At 44.3% G+C, this 27,752-nt stretch overlaps 1 protein-coding gene across 2 annotated transcripts; it reads left to right on the top strand.

The window, feature by feature from the left end:
* The first annotated feature begins 4,827 nt into the window (after positions 1–4,827).
* Positions 4,828–27,352, top strand: TMEM272 (transmembrane protein 272). 2 transcript variants are annotated; one of them, XM_061457418.1, is made up of 5 exons: positions 4,828–5,198; positions 8,727–8,806; positions 16,228–16,287; positions 22,407–22,489; positions 26,042–27,352. In XM_061457418.1, exons 2-5 carry the CDS (start codon positions 8,749–8,751, stop codon positions 26,402–26,404), a joined length of 564 nt encoding a protein of 187 aa, XP_061313402.1. In that variant the 5' UTR covers positions 4,828–5,198; positions 8,727–8,748; the 3' UTR covers positions 26,405–27,352. The 2 variants fall into 2 exon arrangements, with proteins under 2 accessions (XP_061313402.1, XP_061313403.1); XM_061457419.1 differs by lacking the exons at positions 4,828–5,198; positions 16,228–16,287; positions 22,407–22,489 and having other exon boundaries at positions 8,724–8,806.
* The last annotated feature ends 400 nt before the right edge of the window (positions 27,353–27,752 follow it).

Here is a 27,752-nt window from a genome sequence, read left to right as displayed (position 1 = left end):
AGCTATTTCAGTCTTCTACTTACTCTCAAACCAAAACAAAAAGCAAACCACAAGCAGCTACAGAGGACAGCAGTATTAACAGCAACATGTCCAGCACCTCTTCTTCATGCCCCCATCTCTTCTGCTCTTTCTCCCATTCCTTCTTCTCACCTTTTATTTCTCCATACAAATTAAGGATCCTGCTGAATTTTGAAATGATTGATTTCTTCTTCCTTAATGAGAATCACCACTCTTGAGATAGCTGTTCTGTTTGTGCCATGCGGGAAAGGGAATGAAGGCTCTCAAAACTCTCATTGCAGAGGGGAATGTGCAGAAAGCTGGGGCAGCACAGGGATGGGTAAGTGCTCTGCCACCTGACATCAAACACGCACTGGTGTTTCAGCATCACTGTAGATCCTCAGCACAGCATTTCCTCAGTCCCATCCCTCCTTCTCAGCCTTCTCCTCATTTCCTAAGTCTTTCAGAGGGCATCTGGATATGGCTGGTTACAACCAGGGGCCTGCTGGATACAGCTTCATGGCCAGGCAGTTACAGCACAGTTGCCGCCAGCTGGCCAATGCCACTGCGGTGCAGGACAGGCAATCTCCCGATGGTGCCTACAAGCGCCATCTACTGGGACAAGCACTGTCACCAGTGCAGAGACTTCTGTTCAGACCTCTCATACCCATATTACCCCAAGGGGCACGGCTGTGAGCAGAGCTCTGTGGCAGTGCTCTGACAGCACTAAGCCACTGCACCTCATGTGTTAACCTGTGTGAGCCTTACTGCTCATTTCAGCCGAAGAGGTCTTCTGGACATACTGCCCCAATGAGATAGTAGGAAAACACAAGACACCTTGTGAATGGGGTTGCCATCTATGGTGCTCAGTGCACAGGACCTGGTGCTTCCCCTAAATGTTGGGCTGGAAGCACTTGGAGCCCACCCCACCTGCAAGCACTTGGAGCCCACCCCACCTGCAAGCACTTGGAGCCCACCCCAAGGGAACATGACTTAGCTTTGATGCTTTCTTATGAGTGGAGTCTCATGTGGGGCATGCTAAGATTGAGCACCAAGAGCTGCAGTTCACAAGGCAGGTCCTGGGAACTTGCTTGTATATCTACACTCCATATGAACACCTCTACCCCTCCTGCTTGGACACCTTGTCCTCCCCTGAGCCATCCAGAGTCAACCTTTGAACATAGTGCCATCTGGTGAGATTTGAGACACTCGTGCAGCCAAATGTCACATCACTCACCAGCCTCCTTTCTCATAAGCATCCCATGAGTCTGGGCTCCCACCTCAAACCTCTCAGCTACAACCTGGTCCCTTTGAGCAGGTGATGGGGATCAGGAACCAGTGGGGTGTGTCCTAATTTATGGGATGCACTGCATGAGGCAAGATTTCATCTCCCAAAACAGAGATTTGAATGTGTTACATAAACGTACATATATACAGATGCATAGAGGGGAGGGTTATTTCTCCGTGCATGGGGGGCTCTAGCACATACTTCCCGACACAGCCCTACAGAAGAAATAACCACAAACTTAACCAAATCCTGCGTTTCCTGTCTACACAGACTACAAAGGTGGCATTGTGATCCAGACTGCAGATAACTGAAAGAGGCTGTCAGTGATATGGGCAACTACACACACAATGCAGGTGCCCTGCCACACATCACATTAGTGCAGACCTAGCCAATACAAGAGCTGTTCTGATAAATATAGGCTTCTAGAGGTGCTTCGATTACCCTGAACATCTATCCAGGGCTAGGAGATATGAGACAAGACCTACAGGAGACAAACACCCTCCTGGTCTGGTGGCTGCAGGCCAGGCAGGATACCTACAGCATTTAGGGAACTAATCAAGCCATCACATAATATTACTATTATTCATGACAGTGACCCACAGGAGCCCCACCAGCCTTGGAGCTCAGGCTGAGTGTTGCTTGTACTAAACAGGACAGTGACCACCCTGGAGAATTTAGCCAAAACAAACTAAACAGACATTCAATAGAGGGGAAAAGTGCACCACACCTCTATTTTACAGCTCAGAATCAAAGAACAGATGAGAAGTGGCTTCACAGCTATTAAATGACTGATATGTCACTGTGCAAGACTGACCAGCAAAGCTTTACATTCATTAAATATAAGCTCAGTACATATTACAATTCATGTTCTCAAATAGTAGAATTGCACACTGATGATGGAAAACTTGGAACCTGATCCACTGTCTAGTGAAGCAAAGGGAAAAAGCTCTTTGCATTAGGATGACATAGGTAGTTCATGGGTAGACAACTCCTAACTCCAAGCATGTCAGTATTGCTCTGAACTCCATCCTAACCCATCCGCGGTCACTTCACTGTACTGCAGAATTCCTGCTTTGAAATCCCCTCTGCAGCTTTTCCCATTATCACTTACCACAATTACTCTACACTAAATGTATGGTTCTGTTTCCCATGAGTTAAGGCTACAAGTAGGGATTTTGGTCCTCACATTTGGAGTATTCGTATCTTCAGTTCTGTTGAACAGATACCATGTCATGTGTGGGTTGCTATTCTCCAACAGAGGATAAATGCATTGACAGGTTGCAAAAGGCGTATTTTATGAGTGAGAAAATGAAATAAATAAATGAAAACACACAATGTTTCCTTCTGTTGTTAGTAGAACAATGAATTTTATTATGGCTGTGTGCAATGGGAGTATTAGCTCTAGTCTGCAGAAGTGCAAATTAAACTGCTGATTTAGATTATCATATTTCATTATAGTAACTTTATACACTTTGACTTTTCTTATTGTATGTAAAACCTTACAAGTTATTAGCCTTTTTTGTCAACTGTGTTTTAGAAGTGAGAGGTTTATTCCTGCTATTACATTAAAGGAGGCATTTTGCTGCTAGGAGTGTTCAGCATTTTATTCCTCTGTGATAACTTTCCCTTTACTCTAGCACAAAACACAATTAAGACAGAAATGTTCAGTAGTTTTATTATGCCCTTGTGTGGGGAGCTAATCCCCACTTAATTTTTCAGGGATTCCCAAAGGATTTTACAAACTCTACGTGTTTGCCCAGCACACTCTGTAGTGGCATAAACGAAGAATACATAGACCTCAATGGGGGCTTTGGCTTTTATACTTTTAGTAATTCCACTTTCTCTTATCACAAGTTTCATGAGCACTGGAATTTCCTGGTCAATATTCTGGGTTTATGGATAAATTTTGCTCACTTTAATTTGGGCAATTTGTCACTTTAGTGGGTAAGTAAGGAAAAGAGGACTGGGTTTAAATCAATGTATTATTATTTCAAGGAAAATTCTTTTTACACAGAAGCACGCACAGGGTCACCTCTGAATTACCAGTGGGAGACAATCTCTGATTAATGACATTCAATAGAAATTAAATAAAGCTTTTCTTTTTTTTGCCTTTTTTTTTTTCCCTGTAAGAAACAGCAAACATCCCTAAGAAAATAAATAGTTTCATTAGTAACTTTTCACGCACCAGGGTTTTGTTTTAGCCTGGCTTCCTGTAGAAAAAACCTGTGGGCACAGTTGAGATTTTACCCTGTTCAGTGTTTGCTGCCACCTCACATTCTGCATCTGACACCTTCCCTGTGAGTTACTGCTACCTCTTCCATGGAGCTGAAGGCTCATGAAAGTGCCAAGCCATTGGTGTGGGAGGCTGGACCTCTTTTCTGATCCATTGCTTTCAGTGCTCAATGATGTTTCTCACCATTTTATCCAAAAGATCTAACAGTATCTGGTGGCATTCTCACAGTGCCATGCCCTGCAGTGCATCTCCTTGAGCCACAGAGCCACCTCTGAAGCCTCACATTGTGCGTGAAAGGTGACCTAAAGAATCAAACCAGAAGAGCAAAGACTTTGACTGTGATATGGTTTATACATTAAAACCTTAGTTTGGACTGAGTAGGGATTGAACAGGCAGCACTGCAGGTGTGGTACAAGCTTCTCTGCTGACCCTGGTGCTACCTGTGCTCAGAATAGGAGCATCCAAGGGATGCAACAGCAGGGATGAGTTAGTATTTCACCTCTGTCACTCTGCTAGGCTATGGAAAACAGGCAGTCACATAACCATGTGGTCAGTGCTTTTTCCAGTGCAGATGACCATGCAGCAGGGAAAAGCGTGGAGAGTACAAAAACCAGCATGTGCTTGTGTCTGTGCACACGCACATACATTTTGCTTAGCCGGTGGCACGCAGTTAGTCATCAGACACTATCATTTCTTTCCCTTGGCTGACCCCAGTGTGGATGCTCTTTTCTTAACGCAAGACCTTTAGCACTGGGAATGATACTGGCACTGAACTGTGCAAACCTGACAGCTGAAGGCAGAGTTGTTCCTCCTGAGCTGGAGCAGGCACTTTGTCAGCTCCCTGCCGATGACTAACACAGCATATAACCTTTTCTTTCTGTGTGGGGCCTTTCCAAAAGGATTCAAAGCATACATCAGTCTTTATTAATGCTGTCACTCCTCCCACAGAGGAGCTCTCCCTCAAACCCACTTCACCCAGTTCAGAGCAAGGGCTTTCCAAAAATTGATGTCACACCTATAATTAGACCTGAGGTACCAAATTGTCACCTGCCGATGGGCTGGTGACCTAGCAAGTAACCACCTAAGAGATCTCTGCCAGGGTGACATAAGACATATACGCTAGACAACAATTGACGTTACATATGTGGCACTTTGCAAAGAGCTCTATCAGCTACACGGATAAGAACGGGGGAAACTGCGTGAAGAAAGAACCAAGTACTTTGCACTCAGCACTGATTTCTGAATAAATGAATTATTTTCGTTTCCAAAATAAAAGACTCTCTAAAAGAAATTTCTATTTTCCTTCCTGTGGTACAGTCACAAATGCGTAGGGTCCTTTGCTTCCCCCTGCTGACACCCGGCAGCGGCACAGGGTGGGCTGTGGCTCCAGCCAGCCGTGGGAGTGGGGAAACTAATGAGGATGGGCTTTGTTGGCAAGAGCTCCTTCATCCCACAGCTCCCCCGGTGCTGCTGCCGAGAGGTGCGTGAGCGGGCGGACAGGAGCAATAAAAGCAGCTGAGTCCCCCCTGCACCTCATCACCTGCGTGCCAAGCACAGCTCTGGGGTCCCACTGGAGAGGACGTGCCCAGACGGCTCTCTCTGAAAGCTGGATTTTGTGGCTCCTCTGCCTAGTCTCCCAGACACACAGGTGAATGGATTTGGCACCCCTGGCACTCTCAGGTAAGAGGGAAGCAAATGTGCTGGGATAAAAACCAGAGTGGGGTTTTGTGGTCTGTTAGGAAATCATCTCTGGAAGAGGACTTTGAATATTTTAGAAAGATAAAAAGAAACCATTCCTTCTAGCAGTCTTTAGAGAAGGCACCTTGCTCCAGAGGGGCTTGCTGGCCCATGTGTACCTACTATCTCCCAGCACAACCCACTGGCAGTCAGGAGCCATTGAGTGGGAACCAGGGTCTTAGGAAGCCCCAGCAACTCTGCCTGCTGTGTTCACCAGTGCAGAATGGGGCACCTGAAGCTGGGAGAGGGCAGAGCTCAGTTTGAGAAGACTGAACACTGTAGGACAAGTGTGGAGGTGACTCTTGTTTGGGCTGACATATGGTGGGACTAGTGTGAAGCTGCCTTTTCAGGTTTGCTGTGGGTCAGGGATATGACAGTTGGTAATTGCTCCTCTTCTTTTGATTTTTGTTACCTTAACATTTAGAGTGAGAATAATGTTCACAGAGTGAGAAAAACAGTTCACAGCTAAAACTGGCTGAAATAACAAAGGAACCAGGATGGAGGCTCTGTGTTAGAACTTAGCACTGCCGCTTGTTCTGAGTCACAACAGAGGCAGCAGTGTGGGGGACAGCATGAGTGCCAGGCGGGGAGCAGCCAGCGCTCTGGGGCAGACCTGGGCACCGGCCACCAGTGGAGAGGGCATTGAGTGGGGAAGTGCTGGACAGGCTGGGGGAGGCACAGGGGTACTGTGGCTCTGCTGTGGCTGATCACGATCTGCCACCCCAAAAAGTGGCTGTGCAGAGAGGTCCAGCCCCCTGCAAGGGGCTCAGAAACTTGTGCCCCCTGCTAACCCCTGTAGCACAGGAGTGGGTCCCTTCACCTCAGGCAAATGACCCCAGAGGACTAATGGGGGAAGTACAGAAGCTGGCTTTGGTCTTTTTTTTTTTTCCTAGTTGTGGCTGAGTTTTCCATTTTGCCTGTGACTTTCCCAACTCACCAGCAAGCCAGCAGCAGGCACTGGGCAGCAGGACATTCACCCTCCCTTTGCATGCTATCAGCCTTCATGCTACACTGCTTGCAGTTTCCTGTGAGTTTCAGTGATTGTTTCACTATTTCAGCTGGGGAACAAAGCTGTTACCCAGCCACCTGGCTGTTGAATTGCACTTTAACACTCTCATCACACAGGAAAAGACACATCTTTAACACCAACAGCAACTTCTGCAGAACCTCTGAAGGATGGGGGAAGGGGCAACACCAATTTATCCAGCAAACATAACTTCTCTGAGGGATTTTTCAGTCCTGTAGGAGCCAAAGCCAATATCTGAGGAAGGACTGAAACCATCACCTGGTGGTTTTGTGTGATGTGTCCTTGTGTGAACATGCTTTGTGCAGCCATCAGGAATGTGCTTTATTCATCTTACATGTTAAAACTCACAGTTCTGATTCACAGTCATTTCTGGGCTCCATCACTAGATGGTGACATGCTCCCAGATACAGAGTCGTCCCTCTGTTCGTCTTTTTCCTTTCTATAAAATAAGAGTAAATTTAGACTAAACGTATGTTTTACCCTCTGTTCACAGAAATGCAGCATCCCCAGCCACAAGCAACTCTGTTCAACACAATTTGGTAGTCAACCAATTTTTAATATGGCATTGGTTTTGTTAACACAGTTTCTGTAAGAGTTACTGCTATAAAAGCAATTCTAGTTATGAACATTTATGTAAAGAAGTATTACTGCTCTCTGCATAATTTAGAATATATTTGTCAGCAGTCAATGGCACGCTCAAAGTGAATGCCTGTTTGTGCACTTTCTGAGAACAAACCTGCACCAAGAGTTTTAAAGTTTAAAATTAATGTGTCATTTGCTTGTGGAAGCTTCACAATACCTTCCCCCTTCCTGTTTTCTTTGAGCATGTGACAGTGCTTGCCTCCTTCCTTAAAATATTTGTCAATACTTGCAGCCCAAAAGCACAGTATTTGCTCTTCTAAAGAAGGTTAGGTGACCAGGATGAGGAGTATGCACTCCCCAGTGGTCAGGCACACACATATAATCTCCTTTCCAGTCCATCGTTTAGTTTTGATTGAGATGTCCACTGGGATTTGCAAGGCTTATTAAGGCAGTAACACCCATCATATGAGGTTTGTGGCACAGTATGAAGATGAGGGCTGGAAAACGAGCTAGAATTCATGAGATGCCTGATGCGATGATGAGCACTAGAAACCTGGATATGTCTATATTGGTGCCTGGCTGCCACATGCAAATATCTCAGCATGGGTTACTGACCTGGTGGGGTGTCTGCAAAAGCTTCAGTCCCTGCTACTTGCTTGGCTGCTCATCACAAGGTAAAGGCAGACTTGCCTCTGCTGGGAAATAGAAACTGCAATGACAACGTGTGAGGAGCAAACCCAATCCATTCCCCCTAGCAGCAGAGGGTCCTGTGCTGCTGCAGCTCATAGGTCTCTGGGCTTGCAGGAGAAAGCAGACTCCCAGGAGACACTCAGCTCTGCTCAGCCATGTCTGGTAGGGCTTGGACAGGATTTGGAGGGGGGGTTGGCCACATACAGGCTGGGTGGGACAAGTCTGTCCTTATCTTCAACACAGGCCTGGGGGCCTGTGATCCCTAGTAGGCTCTGGGCCAGGTTGGGCTCCATATTGGATGACAAGAAATCCCACTGGGGTGGGCTTCATGTCAGCTTAGAACAGAATAAGGCTAAGCTTAAAATATTGCTCTTTCATCATCAGGAAATGTAGAGAGGATAATTTGAGGTACGTGCAGAAATGCAGCTTCCCCTGTCCCATCCTCCTCTGCACACACCTTCATCTATCACAGTTGCTGTTGATGGTAGACCTGTGGTGACCCTGGCCAGAGGCTGAGGACTGGGGTGTGAGAGAGCTTTCCACTCTCCCATTGACACTGGATGCTACTGAACTGTCTGGCGCTGTCTGACGCCTAGACCTTGGATGCCTAGCTGCTTGCTCACCCCCCACCCCACCTTGTAAATGTTCTGCTTTTTCTGCTAGTCCAGCTGCTTTTTTATCAAAGGCATCTTCTTCTGGGCTCCCTGTGGCTTGCAGGTTTTCTTCTATATTCCTTTTCAGCATCCTCCTTGATCTTAAACATGTTTTCATCCTCTCTCCTCCCCTTTTCTGGAAATCATTTTTGCTCACTAAGTACTTTTTTGCTGAGGTTTGTGTAACAAACATTATCTGCTACACAGGATTTTCTCATAACAGTCAAATACACTTTGTCCTGCCCCAACCTCAATTAAAATCAAGATAGAACCTTTTAAAGTTTTCAGAAAGCCAGCATGAATACTTTTTCCCCACCTTTCTTGTTACCCCAAAGCTTTAGCATCAGCAGTAGGCAAGCCCAAAGCTGCTGAAAGGCACAGCTGACAACGATGGGTGCTGTCTAGATTGTGGATACTCTGAGATTCTGGGGGGCAGAAAAAGCCTGCCAAAGTTCCTGAGTGACTCTGGGTAAGTTAAAGACACTTTTCATAAGCATATTCATTTCTGTACCCCCACAGACACCCAAAAAGGCTCTTCACAATGACTGCTGGCCTGGAGAAAGCCTGCCACCGGTGCATATCAAAAATTGCCAGCAATGGTAAGGCACTTCTGGTAGTAACCTTCTGTGCTTAAGTATCCCTTTTGCGAAGCCGGGTGTATGAAGGAATTCAGACGGTAACAAGTCTAGCCTGAATCTTCTACTGAAGTTCCCTTTTCTTCCCTCCTTTCTGAGGCATTTCCTTCCTAGGCAATTTTGGGCACTGGTGGAGTGCACAATAGTAACTCTGTCCCTACAGTGCCTCCCTGCTACAGTATTTAGATTATAGCAGACCAGCATAAAATTTCAAACAAATACAACCACCACCAAGCACCTAAATATGGGCTGCAGCAGACAACCTAAGCAATATGCTGTGTTCGTCTCCTGGTTCAACTGGTATCTTATGTGTAATCCAACAGAACTATCTGCAGGGAAAAACACCAGGTAAAGAGCAGTGTGGTCAGCTTGGGAACAAAGTCCCCCACAACCAATTCCCAGAAAGCAAAACTGCTGCCAGCCTGTGTGTTGACATAGGAACACAAGGCTGGCAATAGAGTATGGTCAGGAATAGCCCCCCCCTTTCACCCAGAGACATTTGGAGCAGGGTCTTGTTCCCTTCATTTGCCCAGTCCCTGGCACACAGGCATGGGTAGCCCTCAGAAGTGGCCACATGCTCTGGGTAGGAAGTATCAGTTATCTGAATGCAGGTTTTTCACAGGACAGCCTAGGCTCATCCAGGTTTTAAAGCAACAGGTTCATCTTCACATAGTGGAGGATGCAGAGATATGTAACAAACCAACAGCTCCCGGACTGGGAGAAGAAGCTGGTTCTTGCTCTCTGAGAGGCAGCGCAACAGAAAGCTGACCTAGGCTGGTGGCTGAGGCACAGGAGTCTTATGCTTCAGAGGTGGGGTTTTATAAGACCAAAGAAGTGTCATTGGCCTAAGGTTAAAATCCAAGGGTTTTAAAGCAGCTTACTCTCACTGACTGCACCTCCTTTTAACTCCGAGTTGCAAGTGCATTTTGCTTTTGCTTGTAGGCAGTAGCAATTTCTAATTCCACTCAAACATGAGAAGAAGAAAACCCCCTGAGCACTCACTGGAACTGATACTTCACCCACACTAATTGCTGCATTTACCAGTGTAGGGCTGTTACCTTGGGGTCTTTTATAGTCCTGCTTTTGGCTTCAATTGAAAATCTCTCAAAGTTCAGAATGGTTCAGCCCCTTAAACTCCTTGCTGCCTTACAACCCTTCAGAGAAAAACAAGCTGGCGGGGGAGAGACAGCCCTGGCCTGCTTTCAAACCAGGCTCATCCTCAGGAAGCCAGCACAGGCAGGGAAAGAGAGGGTATTTTCTGTCCCACTTGCTCCTGCTCATCATTGCCCCAGGGGAAAGGAGGGATGGGGAGAGACAAACACTGAGGGGTGCAAAGCTTTCAGTGCTCTCTCTGCACTCCAAGAAGCCCTTGGGAGTAGGATTGGGTTGATGTGGGCTCCCTCACAAGCCACAGAAAGGGCGTGCAGCAGGGATCTGGGCATGTTGATGACTATCACAATGAAAAAAGGCAAAAGTGGTATTTTGTCTGATTTTTGTTCCTACCTGTTACAAGCAAAATGTCACCATTCCCTGCTGGTATTAAATTGCCACTGAGACTTTAATGATGACAGAGAAAATAAATGATCTTTCTGACATTTTTTTTTAAAGAAAGGGATTAGTTCTGATCTCATGTATGCTTTCTTACATGGAAGCACTCTCTCAGTTACCAACAAAGATGCCCATGAATAAGGCAACCCAGAAATACTGCTCCAGGAAAATCACTAGCTTTAGTTTTTCATTACATTTAAGTTCGGAATCAGCTCAGATTTAGCTATGGATCAGCTAAAGCACCCAATATTGATTTTCTGTTCATTAGGATGCAAACCCTCCTGAAGCACGGTGACACTGGAGTTCACTTTTTCTCACCATCTTGTGTGTATTTTTCAAAGAGCGTTTCAGCACAGCCCCACATTTGTCCCTGTGGTCTTCTGATATTTAAATGACTCCAAAGAGTCAACCTACCTGTGCAGCATCTTTTGAATTCTTTCCATTCTTGGTATAGCAATTTAAGTTCAGAACATTAGGGCAGTCTTTAATTAACTGACCAAAAATAAAGATATCTAATTGACTACCCTGGGTATTGCAAAGCAAACTATGTGGCTCTTTAAAATCTTGTTTTAAAAGTACATCTCCAAATTAACCACAAGGGGCTGAATCCAGAACCTAGACCTAGACCATGATTGCAGTTCAGTAGCTAGAGGCATGGCATAAAATCCAGACAACCCACTCTGCAACATTGCTTAACCCCAAATCACCTACATCTGCCTCTCTGTCTACATCCTCCCTGTCCTGAAGGTTCCCAGATTACTGGCACCTCCTTACTACACACCATTTCTGATGAGAGAAGCATTGTTGGTGTCACTGATGGAACCTCCAGTTTTAGGTGGTGTGACGCTGGCATAGCTTACCTGGGTACCAAAGTATTTCACAGCAACACAACCCTGTCTAAGCAAACAGAGATGGCAGATAGCAAACCCCAAGCTTGGATTGTGTCTCAAGTAAGTTTTATCACACTTTCCTTGCTCCCTACAGTGGCTTTGCACTGGGAGTAGAGACCTCCATGGGAATAACTGTTCCTTACACTGAATCCTCCAGCTGCTGAGTATTCAGTTTGTTCAGAGATGAAACCACCCCACGTGGGATTACTGCCATTTGTCCCAAGAGACTATTCTATCAATATGTCTCCTTGCTATGGCACTTAGACTCATGGACGAAGCAATCTTTGTTTCTGCCCAAGTTCATTTCATATCTCTGCTTTCTTAGCTCTGTGCATCACTTACAGGTCCTTTTTGAGTGTTCAAACCTTGTGGTTATTTTCTCTCATTTGGTCTTTGGCTAGCCAGGCTGAACAGATTTAATTGTTTTCCTTCAAAGTTAGTTCAATCAAGTCTTTTCTGCATATCCCACCTGATGTAGTGACATTTCCTGTCACCCAAAATCCCTGAAAGACATGCAGTATCCACAGCTACCAAACCCTTGGGCAGACTCCTCTCTGGTTTGTAAAACATATGGCCTTGCTGGAGCTGGATCCCCAGGGAGTTCCATTGAGATTCACTTTGCAACTGCAGCACCCACACATACTGCATCCTTTCTTTTCTTCAAGTCCCTATCAATACTGCAGGGGATGCCTGAAGATACTGTGGAGGAATAAGATGTGGATGAAAATATCTGCTACCTGCCTGCACTTCAGCCCATGCTGCTGCACAGCACACTTGTGTGACAAGTGCCATTGCTACTAAGCTACTAACTACCGTCTGCATCTGCCTTGGGGCATGATCATTCCTGGGGCTGGGCCAGTTGACCCTAATTTTCTCACATCCACACTGCTGAGAGTCAGCCTCCTTCACAGCAGCATTCCTATGGGGAGTCTGAAGGGGGTAATGTGAGTTTACACACAGAGTTTTGCTCCTCAGCTTGCTCATGCAGATAAATCCTGGGGTAACTGCAGATTTTTTTTGGAAGTGGGTAGCATCTCATTTAAAATATATAAAATATATATATTAAAATATATATGTTTATCTCATATAAAATATATATATATCTCATATAAATATATATATATATATATATATTCCTTTTTTTGTCAGGAGCCTGACAAGCTATAGACCAAACAGCATTTGGGAGTGATGGTAATGTACACAACACTTCATTTATTACTGTGTTTATTATCAGAGAGCTTGTCACACACTCTACTGAGCAGGTTGCACTACAGCTGTATTAGCATACTACCCTAAGAAGAGTGGGTAGGTTGAGATCTGTACTCATAAATCACTCCTGAAAATCCCGTGAGAGCTCTTCTTACCTGAAAAGACAGAAACTTTTCTCTATATTCAAAGTAAACAGGGACAGCCTGGGATGTTATGCAGCTTCCAAATGCTTTGAAAAATCATGGCAGCAAAAGAAAGTCTGAGGGCCCACAGGTGAATTAGTGCCACCTCCAGTACTGCCTCTGGATCTGTCCCACATGCTGGAGACAGCTAATCTGCTATGTGCCCTGAGGCCAGGCACAGAACTGGGGACAGAAAACAAGGGAGTAGGAGGAGGAGAGGGGGAGAGCTGCACTGCACAAGCATGGTTATGAAAGTTGTAATGAGTCAGGTGCCAGGCAGAAGAGGAACCATAAGATAACATAGAAAAGAGACTATAATGGTGATTTGAAATTGATTTACTTCTTTGGGAAGACCCTGACAGGAGTAACTCAGCTAAATAGCAGATTTGTAACAGCTAAACATCTCTGCTGGGAAGGAGACAAAATCTGCACCCACTGTGCCCACAGATGTCAAGGAAAGTGCAAGATACAGAGCCACTTGCTCTCCTCTTCCTCTGTTGTGATCCCAGACATGAGCTCTTCCCTTCACCCATTTCCTGGCACGTTAGGACTCACTGACTAATGCCTCCCTGAGGAGGACTTCACCAGTGCCCCACCATGCATTGCCTTGGTGGTACAGAGCAGGGGCCTTTCCTGTCTGGTGCCCTGACACCAGCTTTGTGGAGCAGAATGTTCTCCTAAGTCATTCTTAGAGACACTTCCTTCACCCTGTTCTGTTTTTAGAGACTAACAGTCCCTTTTTGCTACTTTTTCTAGGAATAGATTCAGGGGCATCTCTGTGAGACGATATCACCAAGTTAAAAATATCATGAGCCCCACATGTGAAGCTGCACAGACAGCAGGGTTCTATCTGCTGTGCTGTGATGCCCTAAGGCAAACGCCGTTTTCTTAAGCAATTTGTCTGTGGGCCACAACGGGGCAGCAAAACCCAGACAAATCCAGGCAGAGAGTGGCTGCTTCCTGGCTGAGCAGCAGCTTTGTGAAAACCCCAAACGCTTCGGGGATAACGCTCTTCAGTGCTGCTAGCGGCACCGAGAGTGGCTGTGGGGCCCTGCCAGTTGTGTAGTCAATTGTTGAGAGTCTCACTTTGTTAAATATGGATCTGGAAGCCTTCCCAGACTACACATCTGCCCCTCCAATTCGAGACCTAAGAGGCTGTAGCTGAATGGGGAGATAATGAGTAAATACATTCCCAGCAACTGCTTTGGGAGGGGAATTAATGAACCATTATCTCTTTCTCTTGAGCTCCAAATGGTCCCTATCTCCCATTTCTCCCCTCTGAAATAAAGCTATAGGGTAGATGCTAGACACAGGCAAACACTGACACCTGTGTGCCAGATGTGCAGCCTCACACATACATGGGCCTCACCAAGCCTTTTACTGAGCTTACCCAGTAAGCTACCCATCTCTCCCCAGGGGTCAGACAGACCAAGCACTGCATGACTAAGAAACTACATGATGCCTCCTCCTGACAGGGTCCTGAGTACTTGCCTGTGCAGCAAGGGCAGGAGCAGAAGGTGGCTATTAAACCACAGACAGAGATGTGACACTGCTGAGAGCTGCACCGTGATGAGAGAGCTTCTGGCAACAGCAGGCAGTTGATGCAACTCCTGTAGACCTGAACTGCAGTCATCTGGGTACCAGACAAATGAGTTGCCCAGGCTGAGGGCATTATGTGCAGGTGATGTTCATGGGTGTGTTGGTAGCCCAAGTCAGCTACAACAGCATTGCTTCTGAATATGAAAATAATAGTCTAGATAATGTCAAAGCAAGAAGACTTAGCATGAGATGTGATGTGATGAAAAGGGAGGCTCTAGGCTGAGTTGTTTGAAAGAGCTTAGTCAAGTGTAGGACACTATTCAAGCAGAGGAAGAATTCCTGTACTGTACTGCCTGTAAGAGATAGGAGAGCCTGAGAAAAAACTGTGAGAGAGACAGAGGCAGGCCGATGGGGATAGGAGGAGGGTGGCACAAAGGAACAGAAATGCTTTTTTAACTCAAAATATCTTCAGTCTCTACCAATTCATAGCAATAACAAACACGTTAGTTCTGAGAAAGAAGGATGTCTCCCAAATGCTCAAGTGCAGGATCCTCGTTCTGTGCAGACAGAGAAAGCAGCATGTGGGGGATGGGGTATTCCCATGAAAAGTGTCTGCGAGTCAGAAAGCCTGGTGGATCTGCCCTGAATTTTGATGCTGCTCCTCTGTCCCCCATCTCAGTTTCTCCTTCTATAAAATGGAGGCAATGATGTTTCCCTTTTTCTCCAAGGCACTCTGAGGGTGATGCTTTGGCACTGCTGCAGTTTCCCAGAGTGGTACTGTACACAAGGTGCTGGCAGTGTCCCCGCTCCTGCGCAGCGAGGAGGATGCCATTTGCCTTGCAGAGGTTGCAGTTCTTTGGCACAAGGAAGTGTGTGACACAGTTTGCCTGGGGAAGAGCTTGTCCCAAACCAACCCCAAATGCTTGCTCAAAGATTTTTTTTCATAATCCTCTGAGGAGATATCACACTCCTTTTCTTATCCATGCCCTTCTTGGCCCCTCTGCAATCTATGCCCACCTCTGCTTACTGCCCTTTTGCCACCTTAGGCATCTACTTGCAGATTAAGCCATTTGCAGAAGCGCTCTGCAGGGATGCTTGGCTGCAGAATGTCCTCGTTATGTTTTACTCTCATTTTGCAGGGCAGCGTTTCACTTTAATATTGCCAAGTGTTCATGATTAGGCACAGAGGTGACAGCTCTTGTAAGACAGGCTGCTCACTCTTCTTGATGGTATTGTTTCTGTCTTTCTGCAAAGGTAAGCATTCATCCTCTGCAGCATCGGGCTGTGCTGGGAAAGTATCAGAGCTCAGATACATCAGCAGTCCTCTGGGGAGTAACTAAGCACCTCAGATCCACTCATCTGCTAGAACAGTCTATGTGCACCCCTAAGAGCATCCTTCCATGCAGCTTAAGCTGATCTATCACAATGACAAGTCCCACTCCTTGCAGTGGAGCTGCTGCCTCTGTTTTCATGAGCTGAGCTGGCTCAGGGAGTTAACGCAGCCAGAAACTGTTCACATCTGCAATAAAGACAGTTTATTTAGCTATCAGCGAAAACTAAGTGAAATGACATTAAAGCTGCTATTTGCTTAGCAAACAGATATGGCTCATTAGTTGCCATGGATTAGCTGATGCAAAGTTACTTGTTACTGCACAGTCACCTGGCAGTGCCTCTGAAGCTGAGGGTGGCTAAGGTAGTAGTGATGGCTGAGACTTTGCCCTTGCTAGGAGCAGCAGCAACGAAAGCAGTTTGTGCCCCTCATTGCTTTTCCACTGATACAAGGACTAATAATGTATGAGTTAAAAAATAGAAGCTTGAGGTCTGGGAGAGTGACAAGCCACTTGCTGGTCCCATCATATCAAACACTGCACCACAAACGATATTCCCACCCCACCAAGTGCACTGCATTTCTTGCTACACAACCTCATGAACAGCATCTACAAAGCACTGGATGGAATTGCTGGTCTCTGAAATTCAACCAGTCCCAATAACACTGTCTTTCTTTTCTCATCCACAGCATGCTTTATATTTGGGCTCCTTGCTTTCCTTGCCTTACCACTGTCCATGACTTTTATAGGTAAGTTGCCTACTAAAGCAATTTAAAAACAGGAGCTTCCGAGGACTGTGTGGCAGGTTAACACATCCAGAGGGAGAAGGGAGTCGGGAAACTTAGTTGAACTTGTGTGTTGACACTTCAGATTCAGACAGAATCTCAGCCCACAATGAATGTGCTTGAATTCTGACCCTATTTGTCTTAAATACCACCCCCCCCTCCCCAGAGTGTCTTACCTCAGTACAGGGATCTGTCTGTGGGAGGAAGCTCAGAATCTGCCACATCAGAATATTTCATTAATCAGGATCCCTCTGTATTAACTGCACTGCAAAACCTTAGAAGTGTAGGGCTGGAAGGGAAGAAGAGATGATCTAGGCTGCTATTTCTCCACCTTTTTGTAAGCGATACTGGTTTTCAGCTGCTGTCTCTGTCTAACCCCCCAAAGGCTGGATTTGTGAGTAGCATCTCGAGATCAAATATTTAAGGAAGGAAAAGAAAATCCTTTGAACGGCAGAATTTTATACATTTTTAAACTGCACAAGGCTCTTCTTTTCTTAAGCATCACCTTTTCCTTGCCATTAGCATAGATTTTATTTATTTATTTATTCATTTATTTATTAACTGAGCAATTTCTTACACTTCATTGCTCCCTTTGGTCCTTTCACATCCTCCACAGGGTTGTAACCCTCTTGAGGAACATAGGTAGAGACACCAGCCCGCTTCTGCTTTCAGATACGGTCACATGCTCACAGCATCCCTGACAGATGTCTGACTTGCCCTTGCTGAAGGAAATTCCACAGCTTCCCCAAAAGCCTATTTCAGCATTTTATTGCTCTCACAGACAAAATATTTTTCCCCATATCCAACCTAAATCTTCCCTATGGCAAATTAAACAGATTACAGCCTGTCTTACCTATGTGGTCACAAAGACAGATTGGTCACCATCCTTGTGAAGAGAACCTTTGAACTGTTTGAAGGCTGCTATTATAACCCCACTCCATCTTCTCTTTTTTTTTCCAGAGATCTCAAAACCTGCTTTTTTCATCCTGACCTCACGGGTCACTGTTTCTGTAGCCTCTTTTTTTGCATTTTTGCCTCCCTCCTTTGGCCTCTGGCCAATGTAACTATCTTTTCCTCCCATCAAAAAAAAACAGATGGAACACAGGACTGCAGCTGAAGAGTGCAGAATATTCAACTCCTCTGTTTAACATGCAGGATTCCTGTAAACATACCTCAAAACGAAACATGCTCTCTCTGCACTAACTCATTGGCTCCAATTTAGTTTATGGTGCATTGTAAGCCCAGACAGGTTTTGTTAGTGCTGCTTTTTATCAGACACTTCTTGTTTTTTATTTACACTGAAGTGCTCTCTCCTATATTCAGTGTTCAGCTTTTTCAGCTGTCATCTCATGGATTTTTGATGTCTTTTTCCAATGTAAACAAAGCACTTTGATTTTTAAGTCTTGTCCTCAGGAGTGCTTACTGTCATTCCAGATGGGTGTCCTTGAGAAGCTGTTCACCTTCTGCCTTATTCATGAAAGATGGTACAAAGGAACTCTACATGCAGATGCTATGGTCAAGATGCATCCTACCTGGATTTGGACTGTAACCAAGCTCAGTGCCATGTGTTGCCCTTGCATTTGACTGTGAAAGTCCCATTCCCTCTTCTAGGTGTCTGCATTGAGATGACCTTTAGGGGAGTCAGGACACCTAGCCTGTTAGCAGGTATAGTTGGCCAAACTCACAAAAAAAGTGTTCAGCTAAAGTGTTCAGTGCTGCACCCTTTATCTGGGGCCTTCTGAGTATCAGTGAGAGAGACTGTGGAAGGATTCTGATTAGGATGTCCTAATTAGGAATTAGGGAGTTCTAATGAGGGATTAAAGAGCTATTAGAAAGTAAGGAAATGGACTGAACTGTTCCATCTCAACACTTAGGTTCTTATGGTTATTCATGACTTAAAATTGCTATTTATCCCTTAAGAGGACTTTAGCTTTAGCTTTTCCCTAGGCTGAATATGCCTGAGCAGTGGAAGAGAGGTGGGAAGGTATAACTCAAAGTGTGGTACAGCTTGCATGCATATTGACAGGCAACCCTCTGGAAATGAATCTAGGGTTGGAATCTGATCATTTATAATTTCCTTGGAATATTTCATAATACCTTTAAGATCAGTGAGAAGTAGAAAGCGTATGGTAAGATATTAGCCTGGAGCTCTGGGTATCTCCTGCATCAGATACAGAGCCCCTTTTTTCAAAGTTTACTGAAATTAAGAGATAATGTCACTGTAATATACTGTTGTCAGAGGATATTCGCTTCCTGCAGCTACAGATCTGCAGAGGCATTTCTAGGAAAATTAAATGTCAAGCAAAATGCAGATATTTATTATCCAAGCAAATGCCTCTGATTTTCTGATAACATTCTGTTACCATGATCTCAGAGAATAACTTATTGATGTGCCTCCAGTCATTTTGGCTCTTGCTTTCTGCAGAGAAAAACTGAGAAGTATTTTCAAAAGTTAACAAATAAATTATACTAATATTTGTTAAAACTCAGAGATGAATAAGTGGTACCCCAGTAATAATTAACATTAACACGCTAACCCTGTACACTTTTAAATCTAGTAGTACTGCAAATCACAGTAGAAATCAAGATACAAGAAAAGGACTTTTTCCAAGCTCCAAACCTGTGACATCATTCAAGCCACAGATTGTTTAGCAGCTTTCTAACTGTCACTGGTAGAGCTAATCCCCTTTTTTCACTAAACACTCTAAAAACAGAGATATGGAAGGACCTCATAGACATCTTCTGACAATCTGCTTTAGTTTCTGGGACAGTGAAGGATTGCTCCCAAAATCTCATTCTTGTACATTGTCTAGACTTCCTTCATACACAGTGTTCCCCAAGGGTAGTTAAATCACATATGAAAGCTAATGACATCATTTTCTCAATAGGCAATCAAAATTTTCCCCTGCTCAAATTTACCCCAGTACTATTCCTCACGGTTATATCTACACCAAATAATTCCTCAGCTCTCCAGTGCTCCCAATAGTTGTCTGATGTCTATTCTCAGACTCGCTACGTTTATGTGAGGGCCACTCTTGCCCTTTAGCAGCTGTTAACATAATCTTTCATTGCATTTCAGCCTTTCACTGTTTCTGTAAGTTTTCTCTGATTTGCTCATGTGCTTTCTGATAAAATGGTGCCCAAACACAATTATTTTGAGAAAAGTCCTCTGCAGCACCTAGCTCCTAGTGTGAAGCCCATAGTCCAGGGCTTGACCAAGGTCTGCTAAGTGATGGCAGCTGCAGTCATCCACTAGGAACAACTGAAAATGGCCTGGCATGTTTTGTCCTCTGCCTCCTATTAAAAGAGAAGGAGGGGAGTGGGCATCAGACATCACATTAGCCTTGCTATGCAGCAGCTCTCCTTTACTACGGGATAGTGATACCTTTACTCAGTCATTTTCAGCTTCCTGAGAAGAGCAAAGCAGCTAGAATGAGGCCAATGCTGTATTGCCTTTCATTCATCCTGACCCTTCACTTCATGGATAATCATGAGTCACAAGGACACTTGGTTAGTAGTGATCTGTTGTCACAACACTGCCCAAAATGGTGTCCTTAGAGACGCTCATACACTGATCACTCACAACTGCTCGTTCCACTAGGGTAGACTTTGTGTCCTGGATCTCACTGAAGTGTTGTTCTATGATAACAAAGGGGTAAAATGTGCAAGTACCTCTGTTCCCTCAAGCCTCCCATCTCTTTTTCTCCTTTGGACACATGCAAGCTCTTGGACATCCTTGATGTGTCTGAGCTTGCAAAGATTGCTGGTTTGTTCATTTGGATTTATATGCTGGTCTATGTCATGGCCAGGTTCAATTGCTCTTCACTCCAAACCACAGATTGCTCTGGCTTGCAGGGGGCATTGCACTAGAAACAGAGCTTTGATCTCTCACAGTCCATACATCCCATCCTTAACAGTCCAAGGAAAACATATTTGGTACTCATGGGAAGGAAAAGCTAACACCAATGCCCTCCTACTAGTTCTGGTGTTCCCAAATAAATCAGGCACATGCTCTGTGTGAACTGATTGGCACATGATGTGCCTAGATTTCACGCTAACAAATATCAGTGCCCATCTGTCAACAGTAGGTCCTATTCACCCATAGTGCTGTATTTTTTAAGTTACTACTGTATTACCCTGTTTCCCCTCCCCTTTTGATACCATGTCTGCCTGCAATACTCCCCCCAAATCTACAGATTGCCACTGCTTATCATTTAAATCATTCCCAAGACCGATTGCTGTCATGTTACATCTACGAAAGAACTTCATAATAGATTTGTCTGAAAACAGAATCATAGCTGCATGAAAAAAAAGAAAAAAAAAACCACAAAACCAACCAAACCAAACTGGCACATTCATTTTCATGTTTTGTTTTGTGTTTTTTTTCCCCTCAAACCCAAATCTCAGTAACACGCTGGAAATAGCAATTGCCGAGGTTCCTAAACTTAAACGTATTCCCTGAGATCCCTGGCCAGCTGCTTTTGTGGCAGGCTATTACAAGGCCAAGGACTCTTGAAATCCTGGCAGCAGCTTTCTGAACATGATATAATTCATGATGATTTCCCTGCTGCCCACCCCTGTAAAGCTGGGAGCCTGAGCAGGTCTCACTGTTACATAGCAGCAAAAGGGATAAAAAATTACAGCCTTGCAACAGTGGACAAAAAGGGACAGAGTCCAAATCCATCTATGTCCAGCCCTTTTCAATTATGAGTCAGCTGGTAACAGACACTTAGGGTAGAAGAGTGCACTGGACTCCACAGCCCTTACACAAAGCAAATCATCCTGTACCCTATGACTAATGTAAGAACTACTCAAGTAACCACAGTCCACAACACCTGTTAATACATACAGCATAATTTCTATAAAAAAAAGTGCAGGAGAGGTTTAGGACATCAGCAATGTTCTGGACCAGCAATAACCCAGATTATTTAGAGAGAAGTGAAAATTTCTCTTTGAAAAGGACATATACAAGAAGAAAACAGAAAATCCTTTCTGTTCTCTGCAACTGATCAGTTGAAGCCCTGAAAGACAAGATCAATCACCATAAAATTATAATGTAATGAACAGTTTAAAATTGACTAAAAATGCCACTGGCTAAGAAATTTGGGCAGAGGATTTATCCCAGCTAACTTTAGATATCTACAGCTGGCTCTCTATATTCCCTGTATAGCAATGGAGAGAAAGAGGCACTTTCAGAGCCCAACTCATCTGACCTATTTCGAATGCCTATCTTAGGATGAGATGAATTGAATTTTACAAGTGCCTATTTCTCCCTATTGACTATAGAGTCTAGAAAACTAGTTCAGATATGCATGCCTGCATTGCAGACATCTATATTTGGACAGATGAGTCTCACTGCCACAGACCTGTATCACAAGCTTCAGCGTCTACTGCCAACAACATCCTTATACTGCCACACTCTTCCTTCCCTAAAACTTACCCAGCTTTCTAGCAGTAGGTTTGGGGGTTGCCAGGATCCCCAGCTCCATAACAACCAACGCTGTTAGCCTCCAGCAACCCAAACATCTTGGAAACTTGAGCTTCTGTGGTTTCCTACCAGCTGCCTGGGAAGCTAAAATGGTTCCAGGCGCTCCCACAGGCACTGGCTCTCAAGCTTTAAGGCATCCGAGTTGCGAACATGTCACACTCATGGGAGCTAATGAGGAGGAAAGGCCTGGGAAAAGCTTACCAGAATTCCTTCTTTTCACAAACAGTTTTGATTTTCAATTACTTTTCTACTGATGATGAAAATTTCCTGTCTGGCTCAGTCAGTCATTCGTTAAACAAAGATGCAGTGGCTTAAGATAATGACCTGTGTGCACAGATCTAATCAGTAATGCCAGAGCAACCTTTCTTGTTATTACCTTTGATCTCTCTCTTCCTTTTCCTGCCTTTTGCTTGTTCCTGCCCCTCGCTCCTGTAGTGGGAGATGCAAACCTCCTTTAATTCATTCCCCATTTCAACAGACACCAGATTAAGTCTTGGATTTAAGCACTTGACTTACAGCATTTTTAGTTTTCACTGTACAGCTTGTTGCACTATTTAAATACTTGAGATAACAAACATTAATTTTTGCTATTCAGGAATGAAGTTTTTGGAAGATTGCCCAGTTCAGCCACTAATTCCATTATATCTGTTGGTGGGTGGCGTGATTGGCAGCTTAAAGGTAATGTGCCTTCTATGTGTGAAAAATACTTTGTGTGACTAGACTTTGACTTGCTAGTTAAGAGATAATGATGGCTCCAGACAGCTATGTGCATGCAGTATTGAAGAGAGCTTTCAGGACTGAACTGTGCTTGTTCCAGCACCTAAAACACCCATCAGTGAAGTGAGATGCTAATGAGTTCAGCACTTCGCACTGTCCTACACACTGTGGTGTGACTTTCTCCTACACCACAGCATCCACCATTGCTGCAATCCCTACTGAGGGAAATGACTACATAACATGGATGCCTGTGGTAAATGTGGTCCTATTTTCACAAGAGGTCCTCCAAGCCTGCCAGACCTTTCTCCTTTATTCTCAGACACAGGATGGACAAGAAGTGAAGCTACTCTCCTAGCTTTAGGAATACTATAAAACTACAGGTGTTGGTGCACAGCCCTTCAAGAGCTCAACTTATTCTCAGTCTGACCTTGCCAGAAAGAATGACTGAGAAACAACAGAGGCAGCACCATTGCTTCTTTCCAGAGTAAACAAATATCTGCATCACAGCAGGGCTTATTAATCTAAGCACAGTATATTCTAACCACAGGATCTTCTAATCACAGCTACCTGTCTTCTAGTGGACTATACTCACATCTTTATTGAACCTGAGCCTGGCTGCTTGATGAGTAGGTATACCCCAATGTCTATGTTACACTTTGGTCATTATAAAGATGATTTTGCATTGACTCTAGGGTAAAGGATTACCCTGTTCTGACAGTTCCTTTGCAAATGGCGTTACCTGGCTGTCTGTGGGCATGAAGAGACTTGTCACAACAGATTATAGAGCTACTTTAAGGCTTCTAAGCAGGATTAAGCAAAACTATTTTTTGCTGTCCCGAAGATGTTCTTGCCAAAGGAAAAGGGGTGGGAGGGAAGGAAAAGCTTTGGAACTGCACCGCTGGGGCATGAAGGGCTAAGAACAGCAAGTGCTACTGCGGGAGGGAACATCAGCACTGGTGGTGTTGCCTGGCCTCCATAGCTAATGGGGGCAGCAGCAACCCAGCACTCACCTATGTTCCCAGGAGGCCAGCACCAACAGACCAGACAGGGTAGACCCGATGGGTTGGTCATGTCCTAATGTTTCAGTATAGGCAGCTTGGCCCTGTAAAGGGAACCTGCCAGTCTCCCACTTGACAGCACTGCATATTGCAGCCAGTAGACACTCCAAACAGGAGCTAGCTACAGTCCCCTGTGATAATATTTCTAGACCCTTTTCTTTGCCAGGATCAAAACAGGGGAAAGAATATTCCTCTGCAGGTCTCAGCCTCCCTTGCACTCTTTCACAGTGGTAACCAAGATGCAGTGCATCACTGGGATACAAATCATCCCTCCTGAGGACCTTTGGTCAGTAAATAAGTAAATGGATTAAAAAAAAGAAAGTGCTTAATCATGTTACAAGGAGTATGTTGTGCTATGATTTCTACTGGCAAATGCTTAGTTATTTGATCACACCAGTGGCCTTATCTGTATACTCAAAGGTTCATTTAATAATAGTTTAGAAAAGATTAGAGCAGAATTGAGAGAAAAATTTCATGCTAATGAATTGAAGCCTTCATCAAAAATGTTGACTGTTTCTCAGCTACTCCTGGTTTAAAGTCAGTTTTCCTTACCCTAAATAAAACGGTAAGTGGATCAGTTAATATTCATGCTGACATCAAGTAATGGCTTGAATTTGGCTTCAGTTGACAGCAGGACTGACCATTTTACAGTCTGACAATACATTTCGTAAGAATTTGATTGATCTACTCTTGTATCACCTTCTAGTGCTTTATCTGTAGCCAAATTCCATCTTTTCCAACTCTGCCTCTGTTAAATTCATCAGACTGCACCGACTCCACTGAGCAGTACATTTGATTGATGTCTGAGAGTTAAAAGGTCAGAGAATGGGTATAGGATGAAGTCTGAATGAATGCTGTCCTGTGATGGATATTGTTTAATGGCAAGTCACTCTGGCCCAGATCTGTAGGCTTCTCATCGAGTTTTTTACCACCTCCCGTCTTTTACAAGGCAATGGTGACCTACAGATATTCACCAAGGCGACTGATCCATTCCACAGCATCCAGAGATGCCTGCTGAATTCATGTCATGCTGCTCCATAAATGTATGTTCAACAGTTATTAACAATGTGAGCAACTTTTGCTTCAATCACAACTTGGTAAGGCAATAATCTGTAAGAATGAAATACACTCTCCATAAACTGGTTAGATGCAGTTGGGATCCATAAATCCACCTGGGAGGTTTCTCTGACTTCCCCAAAGGTGATGCTCATCTGCCATTTAACCCCATTCCCATCGCTGACCTTGGTGAAGCTTGACGACAGGCATCTGCCTATGTGCTGAGCTAACCAGCATTCTCACCATTGTTCACTGGCTAATGAAGAAGGTGTAAAATGGTGCTCTTCTTTCTTATTTCAAGCATAAAATTGAGCACAGAATATAACTCTGGGAAAGACAACATGGCTGAGAACCCCTATTTGGAGAATATGTCCCTCCCCTCAGCCATTTATAAATCCACATCTTTTATTTTCTCTCTGAATTTCATTCCTGGCTGGCCGAGGCAACTTCCTGCTCAGTTGCTTTCTTAAAGTCCCTTTCCCAAAGACACAGCTCGCTGCAGGGAGTCTTGTACAGGAACACAGGTACCTAAGAAGGGGAGCTGCAATTACAATAGCTAGTGCCTTGAGGACTGGGCCAAGTGTTTCGAATGTAGCAAGGTAACACAGGTTTCACAATGTTTGTCCCAAATCCTCATTTAGCCCTGTATATACCTCTCCTATAAATGTACCAAAATTAAGAAAATCATTTAGGGGACAAATCTCTACGCTGCAGTCAACCTACTGACATACTTCGTGTTCCGAGACTAAAACAGAAATCTTCTAAGCATTGCTGATGAGTCCTGCTGCATTTCCCTATAGACCAGACTTTCCTATCCCCACAGTATCATGATATTCCACCTGTTTCTCTGCTGGTTTTGACTGAAGACAGGAATGGAGCAATCTGGGAAAATGATGCTTAATTGAAGAAAACTTGACAGAATCATTCAAAGTATTGGAAGCAAATTATTTGGGGTTTAGGTCAAAGTCTAGACTGTTCATAATTTTATTTAAGCTGATTAACCTATATAGCCATGAAAAATAATGAGGAGAGACAAATCCACCCACTACAATGCAGGAAAGACTCAAGTCATTTAGCAGTTACTCTAATCTGTTCTTAAGAGTCTCCAGTGTGGGAGCTGCTGCCATCTCCCTACACAATCTGTTCTCATGCCTTTCCATCCTTACCACTGGCAGGTTTTTTTCCAATGTCTGGCCTAAATCTCACTGGTGAATAAACTGTAGAGGAAAAATACATTCTTTTCCAGCAGGATCTGCCTCATTTGTGGCTCCTCAGCTTTCTCCTACATGATTTTCCCACATCCAATTTTAATTTGGCCCAAAGGCTGGCAGTGACCAGAATGTGTTGAGACTTTCCACAGCCAATTGACTTACTCCCTTTTCTCTTCCAATGTCTCCAGGTGACCCTCCTGCTGTACGACTCAGCCAGGATGAGGCAGCTGCTTTCCAAGTCCGTTGTGATTGATGACGATGACGATGACGAATATCCCTGGAGGCAGAATGCTCACAAGTACTACACCCATCTAACCCTCAGCCTTTTCCTTTTTCTTTGGTTCATTCTTGGGAACTACTGGGTTTTTTCTGTGTACCTGCCAAACTTCATCCCACCTTTCCATCAGCCTCAGGATTACTGTGACAAAACCCTGTACATTTTTGCTGTTGGTGTTCTCATCATTAGCCATACTGTTCTCTTTCTCCTTATCTTTTGTAGCTGCTGCATATATTGTTTTTCCAGGCAAAGACACTTTTCTGAGGAAGACTAAATGCCGCACAAGTAAAGCCCCAGATGTTCAGGAAAGAGTGTATAACAAAGAATAGGCAATAATTCACCCTTGTGTACATCTTTGTTGTACTATATATATGTACAATAGCAGACAACTGCAAGAGGAAATTGTAGAATACCATGCCATCTGGGAAAAGCTATGCTGGAATTCAGCATAGTCAATGTAAAATTGCTGCTGTGAATGGCAGGGTGCACTCCTGCTGACTTCTACATCCCTTTTTTAACTCTTGGATAGTCTATCTGGAGCAAGCTCTTGCAGATGGTGAACTCTAAAACCAGGTCCCCTAATGTTGTTTCAGCATAGTACATCTTTGCCTATAAAAGCAACCACGTTGTCCTTTTCACATGGATCTGAACTTCTCTGTAGCCTTGCTGTGGTATGTTACTGTCCCTGTATTACAAATGAGGGAGCAGAAACAAAGACATAAAGGGCTGTATTCAGACCACCTTGCATGGTGCATGGACTTTGACAGCAACTTAGGTGCTCACTACAGAGCTACTGTTAGACCAGCCAGGAAGTAGCTATGAGAGAAATATGAGCATGTATAAAAGGCAGCCTGCATATGGCCCCCAGGTATCTTCTGAACTTGGATTTGAAAGCATTTATATCTACCTTTGGTGCTAAAACAGATAGTCTGAATATACCTATATATAGCCAAAACATCTAAACTGAGCCGAGGCCACAATACAAATCTTTGGCAGAACAATATATGCTCAGCATTCTCCAATCTGGGGAGACTGTTCTTCTCCATTTCTTGTATAGCAGTAATTTGTCAGTACCACACCAGTGCAAAGGTGGTTGTCAAACCATTGTGACCACATCCACAGAAAAACTGATGATGTTATGTAGGTGTTTTAAATATAAAAGATAATAAAAAGTACACGGGCAGGGATGTAAGAATTTCAAGTGGATGTGTTCACTAAAGCAGTGCTCCAGTGATGTGGGTGTACATTTGATTTGTTCACCTTGGTGCTCTCCATATGGAAACTAATACTTAAGAGACAGATGTAATACAAACAGCTTTTAAGTCAACAGCAGTATCAGTTTTAAAAGCACCAGCATGCAGAGAGACAACTGTTCTGTGGCATGTAATGGAGCAAGCCTGTAACTGGTCCTGGAAGATTGCTTCTTCATGTATTGAGGAATGCTATGTAAAAGTGCTCTTTCTGCTTTTGCTTTTATGCGCTTTTGTTACTATGGTCAGAGCAGAGAGGGTCCCCTCTATACAAGCACAAGGGTGGCCCCAGCACAGCAAGAGGATGAGTGTTTTGGGTACCTTTTCTGTTAAAACCACACTGCTGAAACCTACGTTTTAGAGAAACCTTAG

The sequence above is a fragment of the Pezoporus flaviventris genome, unplaced genomic scaffold (genome assembly GCF_033815535.1).
Source record: "Pezoporus flaviventris isolate CSIRO_AGI_PZ_B2104156 unplaced genomic scaffold, CSIRO_AGI_Pfla_v1 ptg000025l, whole genome shotgun sequence".
Classification (NCBI taxonomy): Eukaryota; Metazoa; Chordata; class Aves; order Psittaciformes; family Psittacidae; genus Pezoporus; species Pezoporus flaviventris.
Note: the sequence above shows the minus strand (reverse complement) of the source record. Positions and strands in the feature narration are given on the sequence as shown.